General features: G+C 34.1%; 1 protein-coding gene across 2 annotated transcripts in view; it reads right to left on the bottom strand.

Annotated features, from left to right (window-relative positions):
- The window catches only part of GLRA3 (glycine receptor alpha 3), an 87,220-nt gene that overhangs the window by 47,431 nt on the left and 12,639 nt on the right, over positions 1-27,150 (bottom strand). For both annotated transcript variants that reach the window (XM_040556272.1, XM_040556274.1), the window contains exons 2-3: positions 17,822-17,949; positions 12,366-12,433 (exon numbers count right to left, since the gene is read on the bottom strand). In XM_040556272.1, coding sequence (XP_040412206.1) covers positions 12,366-12,433; positions 17,822-17,949 — 196 coding nt within the window. The remainder of the gene's footprint in view (positions 1-12,365; positions 12,434-17,821; positions 17,950-27,150) is intronic.

Below are 27,150 nucleotides of genomic sequence, written 5' to 3'. Positions count from 1 at the left end.
CATATTCTGTGTTGTTATTAATTTATATTATACATTAGCACTTAGAATATGACTGGTTTCAATGACTGAGTGAATAACAGTAGAAATCTTCACTGAAAATATTTATAATCATCCTGGTTTTAACCTCCCCAGGGAAATAAAAAGGACCGAAGAGGAATTTGGGAATTCTGTACTAAATTTCCCCTCAGTCTTCCAACTGTTGAGTGCTAAATATGGCATTGTCTAAAGTAAGGTAAAAAGGGCAAAATAAATGGTAAAGCTGAACTAGCTTAAGTCCAGAAGCTTAACTACAGATACATATCTCTAACTTTAAACAAAATTTGTTAGATATGTGTCATCTTTAAATGTATTGATAGGCATGATGTGCACCAAGAATTCTGTCAGGAAAATCATGTTGTTTTAGAGGTTCTACACTGATGTCATAGCAACACATAAATGTTAATGTGGAGTTGAACTAGTTGTACTAGTACTGGGGAGAAGGGGAACAATCTGTCTACACAAAGACATCTAATAGCACTTGAAAACCCCTAAGATATTCCCCCTTTTATCTGATGGTTCAGAAAGATGCATGTCTTCTGGAATCCTATGGTATGTCCACCAGTCCTAGGGACTTACAGGGATTATTAAAGCCATTTCAAAAATCACTAAATGCACTTAGGCCACTAAATAGAACGTGAAAAGACACAAACTGCATTCAGTATCCATTTACTAATCTGCTCCTTTCATGAAGAAATTACCTTTGCGAAAAAGTGTTTGTCATTCTAGATGAGTAGCAAGGGAGAAGGATAAGATATTGAAAGAGTAGACTCACTGCTGATGAGACATGTCAAGTTCACAGGCTTCCACTAGATCCATGGAAGGGGAAGGAAGTGGAGGAGAACCATCGATGAGCCAATCCTAATCATATATTCATAGATCTCAAATACTCTCAAATATGAACAATCATACCAGAACAGTCACAGACAAAAATCTGAAACATTTTGCTTCTATTTTGCTAACCTAAATTTATGTGTTCAGTTTTATGAAGCTGTAGAGTAGCCAACTTCATAACATTGTACACAAAAATAAAGAAAAATATTGTAAAATAAAGAACTAATAAAGACTGCCTAGAAATTTGAAATTTTTGGTATTCTATTCCCTCAATCCTACTAAGAGTCAAGTAGCTAAATCCTCATTCAATTTAAATCTCTAAAAGAAGATAGAGCAACTGAAGAGGAGATTGTGAGAGATCCCACATATTGTAGCATGCAATGTTTATAATTGAAAGCAGTCTAGAAATCTTCTTCTTTAACTAATCCTGCTATGCCAATAAATTAGCTTTCATATGTTTCAATAAGATTACTTTTGAAAATCTATTAACTCAAAAAGAAATCTGCTCAATAGAAGATCAGACAATGTAAATGCTTGTTTTCTTAAGCAAGGGAATAAATTGAGATTTGCTAGAAGTGCTTTTGAGAGTTACTGTTCTGTCATTAAAAAATATACATCGTTTTTCCAAGTGATGTGTATTCAGTACATTTGTTTTTTTGATATGTATACATCGTTTTTCCAAGTGATGTGTATTCAGTACATTTGTTTTTAATTCACCTTCAATATCTTCTTGATTGTGATAAAGTATTTGATCAATATCTGTTCACACTGGCAGGAATTGCCCTGAGGAGGCAGTCAGCTTTTTTTTTTTTTTTTTTGCTGGGGGGAAGATTGGTAGTAAATTTGCCCCTGGGGTTTGATAACGTTTTGTCGGTGCTTGCCAGTTGGGAACTTTCTAAACTGTGGAGAAGGCTACAGCTGTGGAGAGCTGAATCCTGTTAGCTTCCATGTGTTGAAAGCATTGGATGAAGGAGTTGAAAAAGGTAAATCCTCTGCAAGCTGGAGCAGTAGAAGCAAAGGAGCAGAGAAGACTGTGAGGTAGGATTAGCTGGAGAGATCGAGTAAGATGGGAATCCCTAGATTCCTATCTAGAGACACCCATCTTGTGAATCCAGATGGAAGGTGGCCCTTCCTGTGTAAAATAATTAACTAGCTGAAGGGAGAAAGGAAACTGTTTTGGGAATGAGAGAAGATACAACCCCCAACTTCTGTGCTGTATGAGGTGAACGGGACTGCTAGGACTACATGATAAGTGAGACAGATTCTGAAGTCATAAGGATTATTTTGCACCATTGAGTAAACCAAACTGTCTCAGAGAGGCTGAGTTTTAGTACTGCATAAATTGGCAATAGAATTTAGGAGGATTAAAAAAAATAAGATCTAGCACCATAATTGTAATGCCAATAATGACACAGGGAGGGGCATGTCAGTAAAATATGCATATCAGCCCAAATCTTGCTGTGATCATATTGGCACTTAGAAAAAATTGGTCTGGATCACATTTTTATAGCACCTCTTGTTCTTCCAACTGTTAATGACAACGACGTGTTAGCACACTGTGTATTCTATTTGGAAAAGAAGAAAAGTCATAAAGACTATGTAGAAAACATTCCTACAAGTTTGTTGAATACATTGTATTACTTTACTGTTGAATTGTAAAGTATTATAAAATGGTTTGAACTTTTTGGGATATTATTTAGGCTATGTTTTTGCACTGTGGGTATGATATATATAAAAACAATCTGAGTGCACAGCTTTTTCATGCTGAGTGATTACTTTGGCTATTGTAATTAAAAATTCACACCCAGAGTGCATGAAGTACCAAGTATTCAAAATAAAATGAGTATGTGAGAGTGGAACTAAATTTTTAAATGATGCCAGAATAACTCAAACTTATTCATGGAAAAGAATTTCAAAGATAATGCTTTGTGTAAAGTGTTTACACTGGAGAGCTTTTCCAGCACACACATACTACTTAAGAATAGAAATTAGCAAAATATGGCAATCCAAAAATCCCTTATTTTCTTAATTCAAGTTCATTTTGAAGTAATTTTAAAGTTAATATAGCTTTTGTTTCTGTAAACAAAGTGTTAGTAAATTGCAGGCTCATGCAAAAAATGAGGGAGAAGCTTGTATTAGGATAGTAATACAAAGGACTTATGGACTTAACTTATGGACTTAACTCCTATTAGAGTTAATGGGAGGCAAAGTCAAAATCCCCATATATCATGATAAGATTAATTTCCATTACCAAAATACACATTGTGAGGCATCAAGGCATTATAGTCAAGAAGCTTTAAAAATATTTTATTTTGGCCTGGTCTCTCACTATCTTTTTTTTTTTTATTATTATTTTTTTAACGTAGTCTTTACTTTGGTACGTGTCCTTACAAATCAAACAAATGTCGTGAGTGTTACACAAACATAGCCTTGGTGAAATGAATTGTCTTGTACTATTACAACAAAATAAAAAACTTTATAAACAGCCTACCTCATACAGCGTGAATGGAGCTATGTAGGGATGCCTTAATCTTATGTTCACAGGTCCTGAGATTTTCCACAGCAGTGACTGAAATTAGTTATCTTCACAGCTTTATCTGGATAATGTAATTACTAGATGCAGGATATGGACTTTTAGCAGCAGCAAGCCTAACAGCTACTATTCAAACAGATTGAAATGACAATTATAGAAATATAAAAGTAACGGAGAAAGTATTGGAGGGGATGGAGTAATGCTTTCACAGTGCAGTAGTGCTGCTAAAGTCATAGTTTTTCCTTAAGTGAAAAGAGCAATCAGAGAAAAGAGAATCAAAGGAAGCAAGGATAGGTTAAGAGGTAACAGGAGGTGTGAACTTTTCTTCAGCATTTCTAGAACAAGATCAGATGGGTGCAGGTAAACATGGGATCTTAAAAAAATAGGCTAAAGGCTAAGTAAAGTCTCCCTTGACATGAGGAGATAGAGATTCTGGAGGAACCTCTCATGAGGGTTGGCATGTGAAAAAAACTTTTGGGTTTTAGACAGCATTTGAACAGATGAATGGGATTATAAAGCTAAATTGTCTGCAGCAGCAAGGGCCTGCACTGATGATCCAAGTGGTCCTTTCCAGTCCTTTGTTCCTACTAACTGCAGTATGTGTCTATAGGGAAATAGAAAATTTGATCTTTCTGCATTATACAAAGTGTTCTGTAAAATTGAACATTTGTTCAAATGGATCAGAGAGAATGAGCAATGTATTTCTGTGGTATGTCTGGAAGAGCTGATTATAATACCTATCTTGGTAAATATTTATCTATTTTAGGTAAAACAGATCAATTACAGGAGAGATTTGTAGAGCCGGAACATGATTTTCCTGTGCTTGGAGTAGTAAGACCACTGCAGGCCTAGATTCACTCTCTTCTGCAAGTGAAGTAAAAATAGGTGAAGCTAGTTTTCCTTATTGTAAACAAGGACTTAAGAAAACATGGCTCAGTATACAAGTGTAAGGCTATCACTGCTGCCAATTCCCTACACCTGTGAAACAAACTCTGGCTGACTCATTCTAACACATTTACAGATCTGGGACATGAAGTTGGTATAGATGGTTGTACACCTGATTTGAATTTCTTCAAGGACTAAGAAGTCAAAGCAGCAGATACTGTGTGCATCTGGTGGTAGCTGACGAGAGATGTGAATTTTGTGGATGCTGAGCTTGAATGAGTGGATACAGATGCTCGATTTTCAGCACTAGCTAGAGGTAGTGGAGTATTTTTGAGGTTTTGTGTGACAACTAGGACTATAAGATACTAGTTGCTTTTCGTGAAGAATCTTGGGGATTTTATTCAGTGTTCAACATTCTGCTGGTGCTGTTGTTAGTTAATGAAAATATTTGTTGATTTATGTATCGGCAAAGAGTGCCAATGTTCAAGTATCATGTTTTAGTCTTCTGTCAAACTGAATGACAAAAATCTGCTACAGTTTAGGAAAACAAAGATTGTCAGTGCTTACTTTTCAAAAATCTTTATGATGCAGTTCTCTTCAAATAATTTCACTTACATGTGTGGAATTACATCTTCAGGCACCATAATAATAGGATCAGCTTTGAAATGAGAAAACCTGTTGTAAGTCTCCACCTGCAGCTTCAGTACATGAGCTCAGAGTGCCTGTCTTCTACATATATCAGAGTCTGCAGAAACACAGTTCTTGCATGTTGGGAAACAGGAAATATTACCTCTTCTCTGTTGGCATTAATACAGTTCTGTCTGGAATCCTTGACAATACCACACAGGTCTGAAATTGGTTATAAGTCACTCTTATGGATGGGTATTAAGATTCAGATGATCTGTTTATATCAGTAGGGAAAGTTAAAAAAACAAAAAAGCCAGCAGTATTTATTTCTGACTCATATTTATTCTCTGTATTGCATTAAGATCCCATTGAATTTCAATTCCAAGTTCCACAAAACATTACGGAACTTGGCTGTGTCTCAGCCACCAATCCTTGGGATAAATACGAAACCTACTCCAATTCATCCTCTTCCAGAATAATCTAGAAACAAATTGCATGTGGGTCACAACCGTAAAAATGAATCCAGCTTAATCAAATCAAAACAACTGAAATGGCAATCTTAGTATTTAATTGTGGAAACCTTCTGGTATATTATGCTTCTAAATTCTGTTTCTAAGGTATCTGTTTTCGCAAAAGTACTATGCCTTTATTCTCCTTGTGCCCATTACACGGCTGCTGTCAGTGCAAATACTCGTTTGAACGTATGCTTTGTTGTAGATACTTTTTATGATATTTTCACAGCTATGGCTTATTCATGCACAGAATATAATTGTTTTCAGTTCTTGCATTGTTTGTAAATTTCCATTAGTACTGAAGATGCACACCGGCAACTGAATTGGGTCCTCTATGGCAGTACTTTCATCTAAAGCTATCAAAAATGTACATGGTATTTTCAATCTACTTTTCATCATTACAATATCATCTATTCTAGACTGTAACTTCACAGTCACTATGGAGATGCTAAGTTCATGAAATTACTTCCTTTCATAAGGAAATTTCACTTCCTCATAAACCGCTGAAAGATTATTGAGAAAGGGCAGGTTTGAGACCTGAAAACAAGGCCTTGCTGTTTTCCACTATTTTCTAAGACAAATGAACTCTGCTATTATGTACAATTGCAATTTATCTCCAGAGCATTCAGCAGAATGTGGCCTCAGGATGCTATCTGAAATAAACCCGTCACTTGGACTTGAGTTGGTTTGCTGCTGTTGTATGGTGACAAACAACTTAACTGACAGTTGATCTCTATAAAGGCAAGATTATATGTTCATTTTTTACTGACATGTCTCTTCATAGTTTAAATTTCTGTTTTCCTGTACATCCATGTTGAATAGACTGGTTTTCAAAAAATGTGAAATATGTGGAAATCATCTCTGTAACTAAACCTGTTTTTCGAATAACGTGTTTGCACTCTACTAGCCAAGGAATGAACACTACTTCTCCCTAATAACTCCCGGAAGGTTTGCTTTTGAAAACAGTTTAAAAGCCATTGGCTTGAGGGGTTAGGGAAAGAAGCCTGCCACCAGCTTCTGCAAAGGCCATAAATTCCAGCAAAAGCAAAGCTTCTGCCCTTTTTAGAAATCAATTTAATCAACCATTTTTGCTAGTCCAAACATATACCAAACCAAACAATCAAAGATATTTTCTTCAGAGAAAAGACCATTTGCTGCTCGAATTCCTGGAATTTAGTTATGGAATGATCCAACACAAATTCTATCTATTATTTTTATACTGAATCATTTATAAATCTTCAAAGGAAGCAAAATGTAAAAATTGACAATTCCTTTATTTTTTCAGTCATAAAAGGAGCTGAAAAGGCTAGAGTTATTTTCTGAGGAAAAAAAACCAAAACACTATAGATGCCAGGAGTAGAGGAGTTTATACAGGGGTATAGTTATTTCATAACACAGCAAGAAAACATTAGGAAGAGGTATGGAATAGAACAATCATTCTCATAACCTTCCCAGAGGTCAGGAAATAAAACACAGTACAACTATTTCTCCTCATTTCCAAAAGTTTGGGTAAGGATGATTTTCAGTATTTGTAGGGAACCAGATTTTTCCAGATTTGGAAATTCACCTAGTGGTACCTGATAACCTGTGTGTGCAGTATCATCTGTACTGGCCCTTTCTGTGTAGCCGTATCCAACCCATCCTACTGCTGCACTGTCTAAGTCAGTTTATATCAGTAAATAAGATACTGGACCCTCATATTTGTATGCAAAGCTCCAACTGGTCTTGTTAATAAACTAGTCCTGTACCACTGCATACTGTTTTTCCATTTTCAATCACCGTGCACCCTTGATACCCTAATTTAATTGATAAGCCTCAACCCAACCTTTTGCCCTGCGCTGCGAGTTAGGAAGCACATCCAGGGTTGCAAAATATGCCTTTTTTGTTGCTGTTGTTGTTGGTTTTTGTTTGTTTGTTTTGTTTTGTTTTGTTCCTGGAACTTCAAATGTTTTGTAGCCAAGAAGCCTGTGGGATAAGTAGCAAATTCCACCCCCCTTTCAGGCACACTACTATAGTTGCCTTCTATAGAATTTCCATAGATTATGGAAAATATTTGCTGCATCCAGGGACAGCAGATATGATGCCATCTGGTTAGAATGCAGGTTCAGCAAGGGGATTTGCATGCATTAGTCTGGTCATGTAACAAACTGGACAGCTGCAGACCTGGCAGAACTTGAAAGATGTCATGTTCTCCTGACTCCATGACCTAGGCTCAGAATCCTAGAAGGAAGTTCATGATAAAAGGAAGGATGCTAAATAACTCACCTTCAGTCCATACAAGAACAATCTCTTGATTTGATAGAATCAAGTCAACAATCATTGCCTTGATAGAAGGGAGTTAACCATCAAATATGGTGAAAAATAAGTTTTTGTTTTTGTTGTTGTTGTAATTTCAAAACTGTGAGGTAGTTTTTATTACATATTCACTCACCTGCAATAAAAATTGTGCAAAGTAGGTTCTTCTGCCAATCACTTCAGTATTAACACATTACTATATCCATTACACAGAAACTTTCAATGTATTTTCACCAAAGGAAGGCATATATTTCATCATATTTGAGATAATAAACTAAGTGATTTATTTTAGAAAAAGTATTTGGTAAAACATCGTCATTAAGCTTTGCAATGTATCCAAGTGAACATGTTTCAAGTACTCTGTTTAAAGATGACCTAGAGCAGGTACAACAGAATATAAAGAGAAATGTTCACTTGATGAAAGATGAAGAAATTCAAGAGCTGTGACTCATGAAAGGAGAGTGATCATAATGGCTTAAGAATGGGTTAATTTTAGTTGAAGGCACGCTTTATTTGTATATTTAAGATAATCTCATTATTACTAGGAGAACAGAAAGATATGTCACCTGCTTCTTGACAACGTTCAGGATAACACGTCTTTTCAGGCTGAGTCAAGAATACCCATCAGCAGAAATGTGGCAGGAACAGATAACAGGCATATGCTTTTTAACACACTAATTGTCTGCACTGATGTCATTTGCCATTAGGTGTCTCAGTGTATCCCTTTCAATTCAATTTTAGAACATGCCCCATACTAAGCATGTTAACACATACTTCGTAAATATTGCTGTACTTCTGCATTAAGATCAACGTGTTGCTGATTTTAAATCTTAGAAAATCTTGAGGAATTTGGTCAGTCATATTTACTAGAATCAAAGCAGGCTTTTTTATGTGCTACTATCTATCCCAAAGCCTAAGTAAGTGTTCTGTAGTCATTGCTTCATGTATTCAGTATTTTGTCTCTGAATATTTGCAGCTTAAAATGTTGCCATTGAAATGTTGCCATTGAAATTATTCTCATCCTATAAGACTGAACAATATCTTCTATTTTCCTTTGGTAACTGCCAGCAGTATATATTAACACTGCTTTTACCAATTAGGAAATCTCTTTGCATTAGACTATACAGTGCAAAGTGAAATGGAGCACAGCTCGAGCTACAAAGAGAAACTCTGTAAGGCACTTCTGAGGGTGTTGTGATAAAAGCTGAAATTTAAATTCCAGTGTACTAATAAGAGAATTATATGGTTTCTTGTAGGATTTGGTTTCCATATTGCCAATATACATCTAATTTTACATGAACAAACTAACTGATAGGTTTCTCAGATTTTTAAAGTTGTATGCTTAGATATTTCATCATTCATCTTAAATTAAAAACTTCAGCTACTAATTTAGTGCTATCATGTAAAAAAAGGTCATCTTATTCTAGGCTTCCACATGTTGTTAATATTCTGCTATTCTTTAAGATTTCTAAATCTGTAGGTGAAAAAAACAATAGTACCAACAAGTGAAAAACGGACTGGACCTATTCATTTATATGTGCAAAAGAGTAAAAATTCATTTGGCTAGAGAATGAGTGTGAAATTCTCCCTTTATGAATATAATTGAGACAGACATATACATATACATACTATCATTTGGCTCAATAACATAGAAAAATTGGCAAGGCTGGACCCTTGTACGTAGCACTGGTGAGATCACACCTCAAATACTATGTTTAGTTTTGGGCCGCTCACTATAATGATATTGAGTTGTTGAGCGTGTGCTCAACAGAAAAGCAATGAAGCTGGTGAAGGGACTAGAATACAAGTGTTATGAGGAGTGGCTGAGGGTACTGGGGTTGTTTAGTCTGGAGAAGAGGACGCTGAGGGGAGACCTCATTGCTCTCTACAGCTTTGTGAAGGAAGGTTGCAGGAGCAATAGGGAGAGAAGAAATGGCCTCAAGTTACGCCAGAGGAGGCTTAGATTGGATATTAGGAAGTATTTCTTCACTGAGAGAGTGGTCAAGCACTGGAACAGGCTGCCCAGGGAAGTGGTAGAGACACCATTCCTGGAGGTATTTAAGAAATGTGGATGGGGCATTTAAGGACATGGTTTAGTGATGGGATTCGGTTGATGGTTGGACTTGGTGATCTTGAAGATCTTTTCCAACCTAGACGGTTCTATGATTCTATAGTTATAAGAGATGTTGACTATGAAAGTTTGTTTAAAGAGAAAATGTAATAACCGTAACTTAGACTTTTAAGGAGCTGAAATAACTGTGAAACAAAAAGAAATAAAGGAAGAACCAATTTAAAGGTGTAAGTCACATTAAGCTTCCTCAGTAAATGGATGTGGATGGGTTCAAGAGAATTCTTGAAGTAAAGCTGATTCCTGCTGCACACTGTAAGATCGCATTGCACACTGACAAGCTCTTTTTTTTTTTTTTTTTTTTTTTAAATATTTTAAAAACCGATGGTATGCATAACTGAGGCAGCAGAGGGAGCTCAGAGATTTTGGTCATCAGTGAGCAAAACAGAGTGAAATTACACTGCAAAGAACAATTATGTCAACAGTGAAGGGCAGGGGCTGATGTACTCTGTCTTCTTTAAAACTAATACACTATATGCATATCCAATTATTCCATTGCTAGTTTTAAATACCATAGAGACTTCAAGGTACCACTTACTGGCCAGGTCATGTTTTGCACTTCTTACTTATTTAAGCTCTTTTTTTTATAGCTTGGGAAAAAAAAAAAAAAGGTATTTCTACAGAATATAAGTCCTTTCTGAGACTAATAAGTTGTTCTAATAAGTTGATCAATGTGTAAAGATTTAGAATAAATACTAATATATAGGTATCTGAATTTTAAGGATTACAGTAAATAGCAATTGGTAAAATAGTGATAATAGGTAAAATACTGAACTGAAGTGAACTGATATTTGTTCAAGAATGCAGAGATCCAATTTTTAAAATAATACAAGGTGGTTTTAATTTATTAAAACTATTTATTTATTTATGCTATTTATTAATTTATTTATACTAAGTGGTACTGAAAATAAATGTTTATTTATTTATTTATTTATTTACAGAAAATATACTTGAGATGTGAACTGAAATATCCTCATCTCAAACTCAGGACAATTTTTTTAGTGGTAGCAACTTCAATAATAAAAATATCCTTTTTAGAGTGATCTTTTTGCTGGATCTTTTTACTTTGCTGACCCCATGCTCAAGCCATTAAAAAGTAGCTGTGGAATGCTATTCTAATCATGTGGGCGTTGTTTAATCTTCTGATCAAACCTGAATAAATCTCCTTGGACACCATGTCAATCTGGGATTTGCAGTCTGACAAGGGACCCAAGCTGAAATACAAATTAAAATAATTTTCTACCTGGAAAAAATTGCCTTCCTCTCTCAGTATCATCTACCACTATATTGTATGGCATGTAAAGATCAGGCAGCTCTGGATATCACTTTTGATAGAGAAGACCTATATATTTCAATATCAGAATTCATTGGATTAAATTCCTACATAAGGCTCCTTGGTTACATTTAAACTTTTCATTTTTGCTCTTACTGGTAAATCAGAAGAATGGCTTTTGGTTAGTATTATTCTTTTATCTTTTTTATTATTTTTATTTATTTTTTAATCTTCTTGGCTAAACCAATCTTTTTTTGGCCTGTGTTCTGTCATTCCAAGTATATTTCCTGATCCCTGAAATTGAAATTGTTGAGATTTCAGAGCAGTTGCCATATTTGGATCTTACAGACTCCCACAGTTCTTCCATCATTTCTCTATATCTTAACCCAGTCTGACCCCAAATTACTTTATAACTGTTTTCTAATATGTTTATTTGCCTTTCCTTAAAATATGTGAGGCAATTGTATGGAGAAAGAACCTATATAACTTCTCTCTCACCAACTTGTAATGGGTAAATTTGGGCTCCAAGTTATTAACAGATATGTTTCACCTGTTACATAGAATTGTCTAAGTTGTTCTTGTCAGTTCATAGCTCAATATTTAGTTTTGCTGTCTTCAGACTTTGACTTCTCAGTCTCCTTATGTCCTTCAAATCTCCAGTCTTTTTATTCTCTATCTTTTGCCTTTCTTTAATAGACAAATTTTAAGTATATTTACCAAAGGTCTGCAGTCCACTTATATTTACCCCACTCATAGGATTCATAATTAAATTTTATACACCAGTTAATCGTTTTAGTTATTGTATTATCTCTCTACACTAGTTCTATAAAAGAACTTATTTATAAGTATACATCCCCATATGCACTGTATGTAAAGAATTGTAAAAATATAATTAACAAAATAACTTAATGAATGGACCTTTTTGAGGTTAGAAAGGTGGAACACTAGAAACGAGTACCTATCTAATTGAAAATAATGAATTCACTACAACTATTAAATAAGACTTATGGATAACTAAAAAGGAAAACATTGCTTTATTTTTAAATGTGTGTTTGATAGTATGATGATGGATTTTCTGTTACAAAAAATCAATTGCTAAATTAAATGTTCTCACTTTTTGTTTGCAGAAGAGGATTTCCTTCTTTATTTATTTCCATTTGAAGAGAAGTCTTAGCTTGCTTTTAACTTCATTAAATATCTTTAACTTGAACTTTAAACGTTGTTTGAGGTAAAATATCTTACCATGGTTGTCTCTGCAATGGATCCAAAGCTGTTTATAAATATGTTGCATGTGACATTAACTGGAGGACCTGCAAAAGGAAAATAAAACACCAGACAATGTTTCAGCATCAATCCTTGCTGAGTGACTGTAAAATGTATGAACATACTAAACTATTATGAAACAATGTTTGTTGACTTAGGAGGAAATAATGCTGTATTCAAAACTAATATAATGCAAAAAATTGAATGGTTTCTAGTAAGTAATAGATTTTCCCTTTCAGTTCTTCTTCTCAAAGGTACACTACTTGACTAGCCAGTTCATTATGAATTTGCATGGAGGATTCTATATCTTAAAAAAAAAAAAAAAAGAGAGAGAGAGAGAATATTTAAAAGAATATTTAATTTGAAATGTATAGCCAAAAGTATTTTTATGTGTTTTTTCAGTGAAAAATGTATGCTACTTTTCACAACAATTAGAGGAAAAGTGACCTTTTCCACTAAAGGCAGCTGTTACTTTTAACATTATCTGTCATCACTGGAAACGAAAATACATTATTGCTGCTCTTATCTCTACTGCTGACAGGAACAAATGTGGATAAGAAAGAATGACTTAGATTCTATTCTCATGTCTCTTAAATCCACAGAATGGTTAAGAATCCATTTAAGCTGAATTTTATGTTACCATGGGTCTTCAGCCAACTGTTCTGCCTTATCTTTCATTTGTGAAGCATCAGTAGTGGCAGAGTAGTCATTATGATAACTGAACAATGAACTGTCTCTTCATGGAAAAGGTTTTAAATTACTTCCCTGCAAGTCTCTGTGAAAATGGCATTGCGCTATAGCATGCTAATTTCTCCGTTATTTCTTATCGGTTTAAGTCTAGGTACAATGGAAACAAGGTCTTTCCATCATATCGTTCTTCTGTCACCCTCCTGCACCTTGATATTCTTATATCAACAATCCAGTTTGGCATTGGAGATGTTAGTTTAGCTTTCTAGTTATAAGCAACCATTAATAATGAAAGATCCATACCTGGAATTTAAAGACTGGTGTTGCAAACACTTATGTAATATTTATTTTTTAGAGTCACTGAAGTAATAGGCTGCTCTGCCACTGTTTGTGCTTTACAACTATAAAAATTTAATGTGACCAATGAACCTGATATTAAATATTTGAAGAATAAGAACATTCATTAAAAATTCTGCCAACAGGACAAAACTTTGAACGTCCAGCTTTCTTTCCTCAGGGCAATAATTGTTTTGAAGTACTGTATGGGAATTACAACAAAACATCATTGCATGTACTTCAGTCATTGCAATACACAAGACTACATATACAAATTCTGCCAACAGGACAAAACTTTGAACGTCCAGCTTTCTTTCCTCAGGGCAATAATTGTTTTGAAGTACTGTATGGGAATTACAACAAAACATCATTGCATGTACTTCAGTCATTGTAATACACAAGACTACATATACAAAGTAGAATTCTCAGATAAAAAGGTATCACTCTGCAGTCACTTTGGCACTACAGTCATTTTGATACTTGGTTAATTATTCAAAACAGTTGAGCAAATCCCATACTTAGAATTCAGTAAAAGCTTGCTATGGACAATATATGGAAAAAACTCCTGAAAAAGATCAAAAGAAATGGAAAAAAAAAAAAAACAGGAGAGATGAACAAGGGGAGAGGCACTAAAAACTATCAGGGAGAAAACTGTATTTCCTGGTAGTGTCAGACAATTTGTTTGCAAAGCTTTACTTTCTGACACTTCCATGTTGTAGTACTTGTCATTTATTTTTAATTTGATATGATATTATCTTGCTTAAAGTAGTACAATAGAACTACTAGTGCACTAATATTACACTTTACTAACACTACAGTGTTACTACAGTGTTACTACAGTAAAGTGTAAATTTGCTTCATCAATATTCATAATTGCTTTTATAAAGAAAAAATAAATAAATAAATTGATACAACACTGATGCTTAATTTCAAAAGCAACCTTACAAAAAGACAGGTAATAGCTAGTTAAAAAGAGGATAAAAAGAAGCTACAAGCAGCTTGGAAGTGGTTTAGAGATTACTTAAAGATACTGTGCTCAGAGTAAAAATGAACCTCCTAAAACATGGTCAAATAGAAGCATAAATGAAGCTGCTAAACCTGGAATTCAGGTTCAAACATATGAACCTAGGCAAGTAAAACATAAATTAAAGGCAGGTCAAAAAAATAAAAGTAGAGCTGAAGCTTAGTAGAGACAGAAAAGCTAAAAGTGATAACTATTTTTAAGGCATTAAAAATAGAATACTGCCAAGACTGGAAGGTGAAGTCGAGGGATGATTAAGATACAGAGGTATCCATGAAAAACAAGAGCAGAAAAACTAAATTAAGTCCTTGGAGTAGCATTTGTATTCTATTGCTAGCATTGTCAAATACTGAGCCATTCTGATGGAAGATTTTGTATGAGGACTGTAGGATTTCCTACGAAGAAAGGTTTGAGAGAGCTGGGGCTTTTCAGCCTAAGCAGAAGGCTCCAGGGTGACCTCATTGCGGCTTTTCAGTACTTAAAGGGGATTTACAAAAAAGATGGAGATCAACTCTTTGCTCAATCAGATAATGACAAGACAAGGGGAAACGGTTTTAAACTAAAAGAGGGGAGACATAGATTAGGCACTGGGAAGAAATGCGTAGAGGGTGGTGAGGCACTGGAACGGGTTGTCCAGAGAGGCTGTGGATGCCCCATCCCGGGAGGTGTTCAAGACCAGGTTAGATGAGGCGCTGAGCAACCTGATTTAGTGGGTGGTGTCCCTGCCTATGGTAGGGGGGTTGGAACTCGATGGCCTTTAAAGTCCCTTCCAATCTGAGCCATTCTATGATTCTATGATTTTTGTATTTCAACATTGGAGACCAAAGGAACCGGAACAAACTGACAGCCTGAGGTGATATTAAGCCAGACATTATAAAAATTGTTGCAACATTGTAAGTTGAAAGTTGAAATAGTAATTACTGTTAGTCAGCTATCACCTGTGTCAATTTTGTTATTAATAGAAAGAAGTGTGTATCACTTCCGGCTATAACTTGAATTAAAGAAGAAAAAAGGTTTCTGAGGATGATGGTGGATGACATTAACAATATAATTACATAAAAAAATAAAAATTACAGCATTATCGCTGTAAACCTTAACTCTATACCAGCCAAATGGGTAGAAATTATGAGAAATGTTATAATTAATAGATTACTGGATTATTTCTAGTAATTCTATTACTAGAATTATTCTATTAATTAATAGAATAAAAAATTATTATTTTAGCTGCAATAGCATCTCTCAGATCTACTGAAGATCTCTGAAAGAGCTGGTAAGCATGTGGACAAAGGCAATCTAATTAATTAAATATTTAGTTATAGCTTAAATTAATCGAAATAGTTTATTCAGATTTTCGAGTACTTCGTAACTTGATCTTTTGTCAAAGGCTTTTTAAGGATATTAGTCTCGGCAAAATGAGAGAAATGAGGTCTGCTTATAGATCTTTTGTTTTAAAATAATTTAATGGTAGGAGTAGAAAGCTATTTTTAAAATTATGACGTGATTGTTAATGAGTTCCCCTATAGATCTGAACTGTATCATTGTAGTTCAGTATTAATGACCTAGAAAAGAAAGGCACTATAATTCTGGTATTTTGTGTAGTTGTATGCAAAGCTGAATGCAAGGAGTTGCAGAAAGGTCAAAATAAAGAGCTATCAAGGTATAAATGTTTGATGAAATTCAGTGTCAGTCAAATGGAAAACAATCCTTACTGTGCATTTGTACTGATGGGATCCAAATTAATGATTTCCATGCAGGAAAGAGAGTATAGATTCATTATGGATGGTTCTCTGAAAGTATTCTCTTCAGATATCATTAAAGATAGGAAAATACAAATAAATATGTCAAAAAATGGACTGCCATATAAATAGATCATGAACTTCCATCTTAAATACTTCAAAATATTTTTCCACCTCAAAGGGAGAAAATTAGGGAGAAAAGAGGTGTCAAGAAGGCAACCAAGGATGTCAAACTCTATGAGCTGCTGCCACACAAAACCAGCATAAGCAAGACAGCACTCCTAGCATTGGAAAAGGAATATGGTAGGGAGCAATATATAAGTACAAAAATCTGTAAAGATCAAAAAGATGTGAATTTCCTCCATTTCTTAATAAGTCACATGACAACAAAATAAAATAGTCACCAAATTCAAAGCAAAGGAAAAAAAAAAAAAGTTAATTTGCACAATTGCAAAACATCACAATTTTATTGCCATAAAATATTGAAAAGGCCAAAAGTATGTCCTGACTTAAGTAGTTCCTAAATTAATGATTGCTGAATACTGTTTGGCAATATCAAGGCAAGGAACACTTTACGCTTTCCTATACAAAACCCAAAGTAGGATAAACATCTTGCTATAGTTTTGATTTACTAGAAATAAAACTATTTTGAAACTGGAACAAACATTTTACAAGAGTTTTTCATTTCTGTTTTATTTCATACCTAAACGAATGCAAATATTATTCTCTATTCTTTCTATTGAACAAGAATAGATATGCAAAATTCCTTATTCAGAAGTACAGCACTCAGACAAAAGGTATAATTTTGTGTTATTGACCAAGTTTAATCATGACAAAAGATGTTAAAAATCTTGTCTACATAGAACTTTTATTGACAGAACAAATGATTGTCTGAGATCTCTTATTAGGTCTGTTTCTTTAAAACAGTTGCCAAATTAAAAACTCAACAAAGCAAAAAGTTCCAGTATTTGTTCTAGAACTAATAAAACTAACCAGAAAGTGGCAAAGTCACTTAAGGAGATACTTATTCTTAGCGATAGATCTGAATCATTGTGGGCAGATTTGTTCAAACTGCATAGCTGTCTAGAAGATTTAGAATGTTAACTTTTTGAAAAAGAACAATGTCAAATTAGGTTTTGTCTCTTTAAATTTCAGTAGTTATAAAACAATGCTCTAAGTCTTTTGAATTATACATTCAAGAATATTGCGAATATTGCATATTCACTATTCTCTAAACCATCTTCCTGTTCTTCACTGTAGCCCCATCAGAAGATTGTGTCTGCATTGTGTCCATGACAAACTCCAAAATCTGATCCACAAATCAACTACTAAGCTGTAAATTCCTCATTTTTAAGCATTTTTTTTTAGGACTTCAGGAGACTCAAAGAGAGAAAAAAAACTGCTGTGCGTAGACTTTGCCTGGAGGCTTATTTTGCTCTGCACAGTGTTACTTTAGGATAAACTGCAGTTTGCATGCTAATAGAGCAGATTAATACTGAAATAAACCATCATAGCAAAGAAAAGCAAAGAAATGCACTTTTTTTTTTTTTTTTTTTTCCAATTAGAGTATATTTCTTGGCTTCATATTTATTCCAGAAACTGCAGTTTTGTGACAAGAAATACTGAATTACTTAGAAGTGTAGGTTTGAAATTACCTTTGAAATTTGGTCTTATCCTTGCATCGTAGCCCGACATCCTACCCATTAGCTTATCCAGGAAATCAGATGGCGACATCGGCATGCTACGAGATCTTGCACTGTCTGTTTCCTTTGTGGCTACCAAGCTAAGAACCAGGAAAAAGACAAAGAAAATAACAACAACAACACACACACACACAAAACACATAAAACAACAAAATGTTTTGTAAGAAATTTTGTTAGGAAAATTTTCATTTTGCAGAGTCAATCACTTTGCTTATTATTGTATGAACAGGAAAACAGCAAATCTAAGATTGCCTTTCATGCTAGTTTAAGCTCCAAAAATAGTAGTAGCAAATAAATGGAAACAGTAAGTTCTCTTTCTATCTGTCATTTTATATGCAAATTTTATTTTCATAAACTGCATACTCTGTTATCCCTTCCTCAGAACTTCTGGAAATTAGTAACACTTTCAGTCAAAAGTTATTGATACATTATCACAGAGTTAAAAAATAATAGATAAGTAGCTACGCATGCGGAATGTCATAGTTTGGAGCCTACTTTAAGATTGGTCTGTTTAACTGGGAGTAATGTAATATGAGCCTAGATCAGAAAAAAGTATTGTAAAGATCTTTCATAGAAGAGTACTACCACCATCATTTTTTCTTCAGAGAATGTTTTATACTTGTACATAAAACAACATATCAAACAGTCCCTTGGCAAATGGTATTTTTTAACATTGTCTTAGAGGTTCATATTCTATTAAAACAAAAATGACTGCTGAAAAAATACTGAAGGAACTATCTTAGGGCAAAATTTTCATCTCAGGGCCACATGGAAAATGTCATCTCCTATATCCTCCTCTCCATATGTATGCAGAACTCCCACTGACGTTCTAAAGTGTGTTCTGCACATGTCAAGAGAGAAGAATATCAGCACTGCGATCAGCCATGTGGACCTGAAAAAAAGATCTTTATTGTTGTGGAACTCTTACTCAACTGCTGGCCAACACATTATAAAAACAGTAGTCAGTAAATATACATATGAATAAATTTGTGAGTAACATTGTGATACACAGTGCAACTAAAATCATTCCTTGGAGAATGGCTTTGGAGTCTGAAAAAAAGATATAAAGAAATTCTGATCGTTTTGCTGATTTCCAGTCAAAACTCTGTTGCAAAAGGATGTGAATCTATTCTACTTACCCCATTCATTGTCTCCTAATAATGCCAATTCATTCTTTTAGAGGTACTTAAATATGCCTTTGTTTAGAGATAGACACAGGAAATAATATAAAACCTTTAGGATTTTTCTAAGTCATGAAAAATTTATGCTGATCTTTGCTTGTTAACAATGTATGGAGTTCCAAAATGGTAAAAAATCCATACAGGTATGTGTGTATGAAGATGTCATGGTAAGGGCAGACTGGGAATGCCATTTTTTTTCCTCCAAAAACTGCATTACTTTGGACATGGGAAGTTACAGTTTTTATGGCAATTTCCGTCTAGAGGGGCTACCAAAAAATCTGTCTTGAAATTAGGTATTTGCATTTGATATCATAAATCTAAAATTCTTTCATATTAAGTATGACAAATTTGGACACTCACAGAACACGTACATAGAAACCTCTAGAATGCTGTGGTTTACTTATATTTTAATTGAAAAATGCAATGAAGTCTTTTAATTGTGATATTAACTAAAATTAGTTAAATAAAATAAAAATTTCTCTGCTTCTAGTGAACTCAAAATCTAATGTGGAATCTGCTCTATGTGTAAGTTGATTTGCATATTTCTACTTTGTAAATTTCTAATTTGTTATGCATTTCTAAATTGTTCTGAGTACTTTGTTATCTCTTTCAGTATTATCTTTCAGTAAAAATGCTTCTATATTCTCCTTTAGTAGCTAACCTCGTTCTTTATTTCTTTGTGTAGCTGAAGAATGTATCCCCTTTTTAATCAAGGAAATACTTAACTATTCCTATTCTAGTGCAATTTGAAATTACTGTTTCATATTCTGTTCTTATTGGCCTCTGACATCATTTTCACTAACAAATATTCTGAATGGATCTAGTTTATCACAGTATGGCAACTTGTAGTCATTCATATTTCTTTAAAAGTTTATATGTGTCTATAAAGCAAATAAAACATGAAAGCCTAACTACACCTACTTCGCTGGATTGTATCTGCAGTGGAGAATCAAGAAACTGTGTGTATATATATATATCTTATATGTACATATATAGAGATATGGACACCTGGATTTGTGTCTTATGCTCTTGCATAAGAAAGCTGTATTTCTATATATGAACACACACATATATATCTATTTATGTGGTAGAATCATAGAATCATAGATTGGCTTGGGTTGGAAAGGACCGTAATGATCATCTAATTCCAACCTTGGAATGGGCAGGGACACATGGTATTTCTATTCTGGAGATAAATTCTCCAGAATATGAATGTAGAAAGGTTGTTACCTTTAATATTGATCACTTTATCTGATTGGAGATCTGTTTGTTTGTTCTTTTCCTCTTCTCTGATTTTTTTCTAAATCATTCTGATGTTGCTTTTAAAGTCTACCATGGAATAGAGTACTTTGAAATTAAGGTAACTAATGCTGAATAGGAAATATAGTCATTTCTGTGACTACAGATTTTTTCAAAGTAGCATTTACTTTTGTGTCATATGGTAGCATCACTAATTTTTGTTAGAATTAGTCAGTTAAAAGCCTCATAGTATCTGGAATAATTTTATTGCCTGCTTCTGAAAGCAATATATTCAGCATAATTAATAAATACTGTAGAAGTAAGTTTTATTTTAGAAATTAGCTGTAATTTTTAATTAAATATTTCTTCAAGTATTTTATGTTTTTCTCAGCCCAGTGTGCTATTGACAAAAAACTGGTTGAGCACTGCAGAATTCTACCTTGTTCAAAGTCCCTTTAATAGAAAAACTGTATTTCAAGAATGCTGTTGGAAAGATAATACTTTCGTCTATCTGAGCTGCATTGTGGAACACTCTTCTAGTTAAAAAGAGTCAAGTATATAGGTAATACAGTGAAGCTTGAGTAAGGCAGTGGATTTTTAGGAAGGCCTTTGTGTCAAAATACTGGTCCTCTGTATATAAATTATCATGAAAATGATTCTACATGGTAAAGATTCTTCAGTTCTGTTGTACACAGCCTGTGAAAAATAAGCTTCTGGCTAAGTGGCTACAGAAAGTTACACTCTTTTCATAAAGCACAAATTTACCTTCTTTTAGTTGTAATGCACATAGCCTTTCTCTTCACTACACTCAACTATTAATGGCTTTGTGCACATCCAGAGGGAATTTACACTGACCTGTTGCATTTTTTTAAAATAATTTTGTGCGTGTGTTTTCCAAGAGGCAGAATTATAAGAATTTAGTATCAGCAAAACTTTCATCATGTGGTGCATTCAGAACTAAGCTCCAATAGACTTGTGGTTAACATAAAATTATTGTGCAACTTCAAATTACTGAGAAGGAAAGCTCTACACTATTGTTCACAGGCAGAGACAGTGAATGTTCACCATTGCAAAAGTCTTTTATTGGAGAAAGATTATTACTTCCCACTTTTCACCTTACTGAATGTGTCCTGAACACCTTTACTTTGTAAACTAAACTGGGCTAAACAATTGCAAAGAAAATTGATAGTTAAACTAGTGGGCAAATATAAAGAAAAATAGAAAATATTATCAAATAATGTATTTGAAAAATAATTTGTGACCAACTGAATTAAGACCATCAAAAGTTAGGGTAAGAATATTAGCTCCAGATAAGCTGCTCTACAAAACCAGGCATGAACAGAAAATTAGAACCACCAGGACTATAATTACTCCCATCTTTGGTCTAGTCAGCCCATTATATCAGTGTTCATCTACAATCTGAAGAGAGATGAGCTTTGCATCGTGCCTTGAAGATTGTCGGGTTGGAAATTCATAGACAGAAATAGGAAAACATCCAGAATTCACAGGTCTGTGACAAGTACATGAGTCATATTTGGGCCAGAAACTGTTAGGTCAAACTGAGTACATTTACAGTGGGACAAAAATGTTACTCAGATAGTAAGAAACATTCTGGCTCAGCCAAGACATCTCTGTATCAGCACCCACATCCTAAATACTAGACAAATGGCTACTGTAGGGAATTGTAGTAAGAATTATGTTCAGCACTGCCATCTATGATCTAGAAATAAAATAGAAAATCATTGATAGTTTAAAACTAAGAATCACACACACACACAAAATGATGGAGTTAAATACTGATGAGTGCAAGGAAATAAAATGATTTCTTAAGTTCAGACCATTTAAGTAGAACAGTTTAAAATAGAAAAGGAGGACATTTGCACGTATATGAATTTGGAATGTGGACAGAGTTGGACAAAGCAGTGCATCTGAAGGATTCAGAATTCACATTGAACAATTCAGTACTGTCATGGTAAAGTTCTCACTGCACTACTGTGCTATCCAACAGTGTGGAAAAATTGAAAGAGTGTGCAGGAGCATGAAGGTCAATTATTATTTCATATGATATTAATGAGACCAGTTCTGGGACATTGCACCGTATTCTGTGTCCAAGTTTTAACAGGATATTAAAGCATTAGGAAAAGTACTGAACAAAGCCACTAAAACATGATCTGAGATTTAGGGAAATTTCCTTACAGTAAGAGATTTTAGGAGTTCAATCTGTTTAGCTTATCAAAAAGAGGATTGAAAAGTAACATGACTAAAGTGTTCAAATACCTCCAAGGGGCAGAAAATGTTGGACATTTAATATAAAGAAGAAAGGCAGAATAATCAATGACAGGCAAATTCAAATGGGAATTTAGGTACACAGTTTGAATAGTAAAGGCAACAGTAGATGAAGCTGTAACACACAAGTACAGTATGGCTTTATGAAAGAAGCAATTTAGCAAAATTTAAATTACTGCTTTTCATGTACGTTAGTGAAAAGGAATGAAAAGGAATATATAGAAGAGCAGGCTAAATTCAGAGTTGACATTACAAGTCTCATGCAGAAAAGGCAATCTTCAGATTGCCAAAAGACACACTATGGAGTTGAAGAGATTAAGGAAAGCAAGCAACGGGAATAATTCAAAGTAGAAAATAGTGTCTTCTCAGGGTCCTACCCTGGCGCTGGGTTGCAGGCTTGCAGGTGCTGGTACTGTAACCTGTAATCTGGGGTGTAGGTTACATGGGGTAATGCTGGCCCATTTTCTAAATTTCCTTTCACAGCTGGATATTTGACTTACCCAGCAGTTGTATGACACCACCTCCCTGCTCAGTTTAGAATTAAGCCCCAGAAAGGAAAATGGACTTGAGCTGCTCATAAACTACAGCCATCTTAAAAATCAGAGATTGACCACTGCTAGGAAAAAATGTGCTACTGTTCTATTTGTGATGTGCAACTGCAAAGAGGAAGGAATTTTAAGGTAGATAATATCATTGTCATGAAAGCAAATGAATATGGAGTGGCCAGGGATAAATTTAGATTGTAAATTAAAACTCTTTCAACCAATGAAACACTTCAGTTCAGAAATAGTCTAGCACTTTGAACAGAGATACAAAAGCCCTGTGTGTTTTAAGATGGAGCTTGATAAGGGAATTAGGTTGTTATGACACGTATGACTGTGATTGCAGGCGATGGGATTCAGTTCCTTTCTAACTCCCCTGCTGAGGATATGTTTGCATTGTTATTGATTCTTTTAAATTATTAAAATAATTACTCTTACAGAACTCATTAAAAAATAGTTAGCATAGCTATGCATCAAGGACACCACCATCTACAGAATTTATATAGGAGACCTCATCTAGCAGCTGACAATTTAGCACACAAGAGTGACATGGGTCATGAATCAGTGCTCCTGACATTTCTATTTAAAGTACTTTTGTTAGAGGAAATCTCACCATCTCTTCCCTTCTTCCAGAACAAAATGACTGAGAAAAACTCTTCAAAGGGAATTTCACAATCTCCAAAAATGTCTCCTAGTTTAAAGCTTCTAAAGTATGTATTTTTTGAAGAATCTCTGTATTCCTATTCATAAGCCATCTCTTTTCTATCTGCCCCAAACTTGTGGATATTTTTGCTAAAGCACGGGTAAAGGAAAGGAATGTAAAAATGAAAGTGCCTTATATATATGCTTTATTTTAAGAGGTTTATATTCGCTTCCCATTTACTGCTATATGTCGATGACAAAGATGAATAAAACCTATTGTGTGCTGTAATGATACCTTCCATTAGAAACTTAGCAGAGAAAAGTTAACAAATCCAAGTTAGAGAAGTCCTCTAACTTATCCAAGTTATTCTGAGGGTAGTCTCCAGAGTCTTCCTAACTTCATGTTGACTACAATTGATATAAATTACCTTTGACTTAGATGGTACATTCAATTTCTTCCTTCCATAATTAAACTACTTCCATGTTTTATCTTGAAGATCGTATCTTAACATCAACTTACTGCCATATTTGGCTTGCTGATTTTCCTATCCAATAATAAATTATTTCTTTCATCTGAAATACAGACCATCTTAGTCATTCAATAAGGTAGATTTTTTTTTCATCTTACAATACATACTACAGAGATGTTATATGATGCTCTATGCTTTGAATGCATTGTGGTGGTCCAGTAACAATTCTCTGAGACAGCAAGTGTGTCCAAACCCCATGAGCAATCCAATCTTGTGACTGTGGTCAATTCTCTCCAGCTAATGTTTGAGTATTTTTAATGCACTTTACATTAAAAAGCTCTTAAGAGAGTCTCAAGGAAGTTAATTAAACACTCATAAAGGAAAGCAAAAACTGCAGCCAGCTATTATGCACTCAGCTGCATTTCACAAACAGCAACAAAAGCATTTCAGTAAATTAATCTGAGTCAGTACTTATTCAGTGTTTCACCAATAACGTTTAGGTGAATTAGCTCAAGACAACCCCTTGATTCTGTACCTGTAAGTAATGGTGACAGAATTAATTAATTTTAAAACAAAAACTATTCAGTATAACCATTTAATTAAAAAGGTCTGCTAAAATAATCTGCACCTAATCACCTGACAATCTAGAATAGAAAGATCTATTCATTAAAGTAGGTAAAGAACTAAAAAGGTCAGAGTTTATAGTATGTAAAAATTGCACATTATTCCAACATGTACCTGACAAAAAAAAAAAAAAAGGCATTTTAACAGGAAAATATTCCTGCATGTGACAGCTTTAAACAAGAAAAATACAACAAGTGTTAACAAGAATGACCTCTGAAGGAATCAAGCCCATCAAAATTAAAAATGTTTCCTTGTTTGAACAAAAATAAGAAATCCTATTCTTTCAGAAAGGTAAAAACAGTGTTCAATTTTAGAGAAAAAAAAAAAGTCAATATAAAGCTTAAACAATACTAATTTGTTTGATTTTTGTGGATAAAGCTGTTTTCTAAACTTTTTCTAGTTTTTGTTTAGTTTTTCATTAAAATGAATTTGTTCAGTCAAGTAGCATGACACAGCTGTTCTACTGAGGTGTAGTGTGTTTAAACCTAAGATAGTTGTGTCAGAAGAGAAACGCATTTCACTGTTTTTGATTTCAATAAACAATGTAAACTTCAGAAGCTTTGCAGATGAGGCAAATATTGTGGAACAGGAGCTCAGAAGGAGGATAAATATGTTTAAAGCAAATATATATATATTTTAAATTGCATTAAAATTTTAAAGCAATCTCTTCACTCTACTGGAAATTAAAATCCCTCACAGAAAAAAAAAAAAAAAAAGACATGTAGACTTCTCTTATTGGAGGCCATTCTTCAACAATATTAATTCACAAAAAGTCAGGGCCATTTTGGAAAGCTAAGAGAAGAGTCTGAAGATTGCAGATGCATGGATCCAGTCCTAAAAGAATCCACTGTCGCTGCTGTCCCCTTCTAGCTTTCTAGCTTACACAAAAAGAGTTTCTTCTGAGATGTGAAGCAAGACTCAGAATTAGACTCCTGCTATAAATTATCATTTGGAAGACTCAGTCTTACTTTACATTACCTACACTGTTAACCCAAAGAAATTTGGTTACCTGAATTAGGTAACATTATCCTCTTCTACAGTTCAAGGTTCACACAAGGAAATCACCTTTTTCCAATTCCTCCTTACTATTCCATCACTAAAATAATTCTACTTGAGCTTTATTGGTGAATGAGAGAATTTCATCCTGAGGGACCAAGAAAAACAAAAAGCAGGTTTCCACTGGTGAGAGTATATGAAGGAAGAGAGTGACATGTACTCAACTCAAAGATTGCAAATGAAGGAGAAAATTCAATTTGACATGACTCAAAAAAGAGAGATTCCAATTGTATTTCCTACAATTTCTGTTAAAACTGACAATAATGTATTGCTTGCTAATTGAATATGAAAATTCGTTCATTTGTTGTAGGTCATGAAATCATCAGTTCCTAATGCAATGAAAATGCAGATTTTCATATTCTGCAATGTTTTAGATAATAGTGATTTTACTAGCTCAGATTGGAACATGGAACTCAACTCGTGTGCTGGAGAAAGGACTGTCAGTTCCAATAACAGGAGCAGAAGCATTGTCTCACCAAGATTTTAAAGAGGTGATTTTTAACAAAAACTCTCAGGAAAACTTTAAACATATTCTGTGACAGATTAGATTTTCCTATTGATTTCTCCCACTTAGATTTTTCTAGCTGTACTCTTATCCTCTTACTTTGAATACATTCTAAAGGTCAGATTATTTTTTTGATATAATGTGCGGAGATGTAAAGTTACATCAGAGATCATTGAACATATTTTCAGCCAAAGTAACAATTTTTGTATGTAGCAAAGAATGAATTTCCATTTTAAAATAACATTATCCATTCTTTATTATTTCCATGGTTAGGAAGGAAAACTACATAAAAATATATGGGACTGTATTTCAATGCAACTATTAAAAATGTCTCTTTTTTTTCAAATTCGGAAAATATTAATTTTTCTGTTTCAGTGACTGTAGTAATGTTGCATTTTAATGCATTTTATGAGCTAGGCAATAGTTATAAGCATTTTGTAATGATGTTTCTGATACCTTTACACTGTAATTTTTTCCCTCTTTGTCAATGCAGCTGAGAATTCCTCCTGCCCCTCAGTCTTCCTCCAGCCCTGTTTGTCATGGAAGTAAATTGATATAATGTTATAGCTTATTTGCTTTATATGCTATAGTTTTAAAAAGCTTTGGATTGCTATAGTGTGCTTCATCCTTTCCTAACAGACAAAAAAACTAGAGTTTTTTGTTTGTTTGTTTGTTTGTTTTAAGTCTTCTGCTTAGGTCATTCTGACCTGATCTTCATTCAGGTCAAAGGTCTTTA

Source organism: Cygnus olor, chromosome 4 (genome assembly GCF_009769625.2).
Source record: "Cygnus olor isolate bCygOlo1 chromosome 4, bCygOlo1.pri.v2, whole genome shotgun sequence".
NCBI lineage: Eukaryota > Metazoa > Chordata > Aves > Anseriformes > Anatidae > Cygnus > Cygnus olor.
The sequence above is the reverse complement of the archived record's forward strand: the minus strand, read 5'-3'. Positions and strand labels throughout refer to the sequence as shown.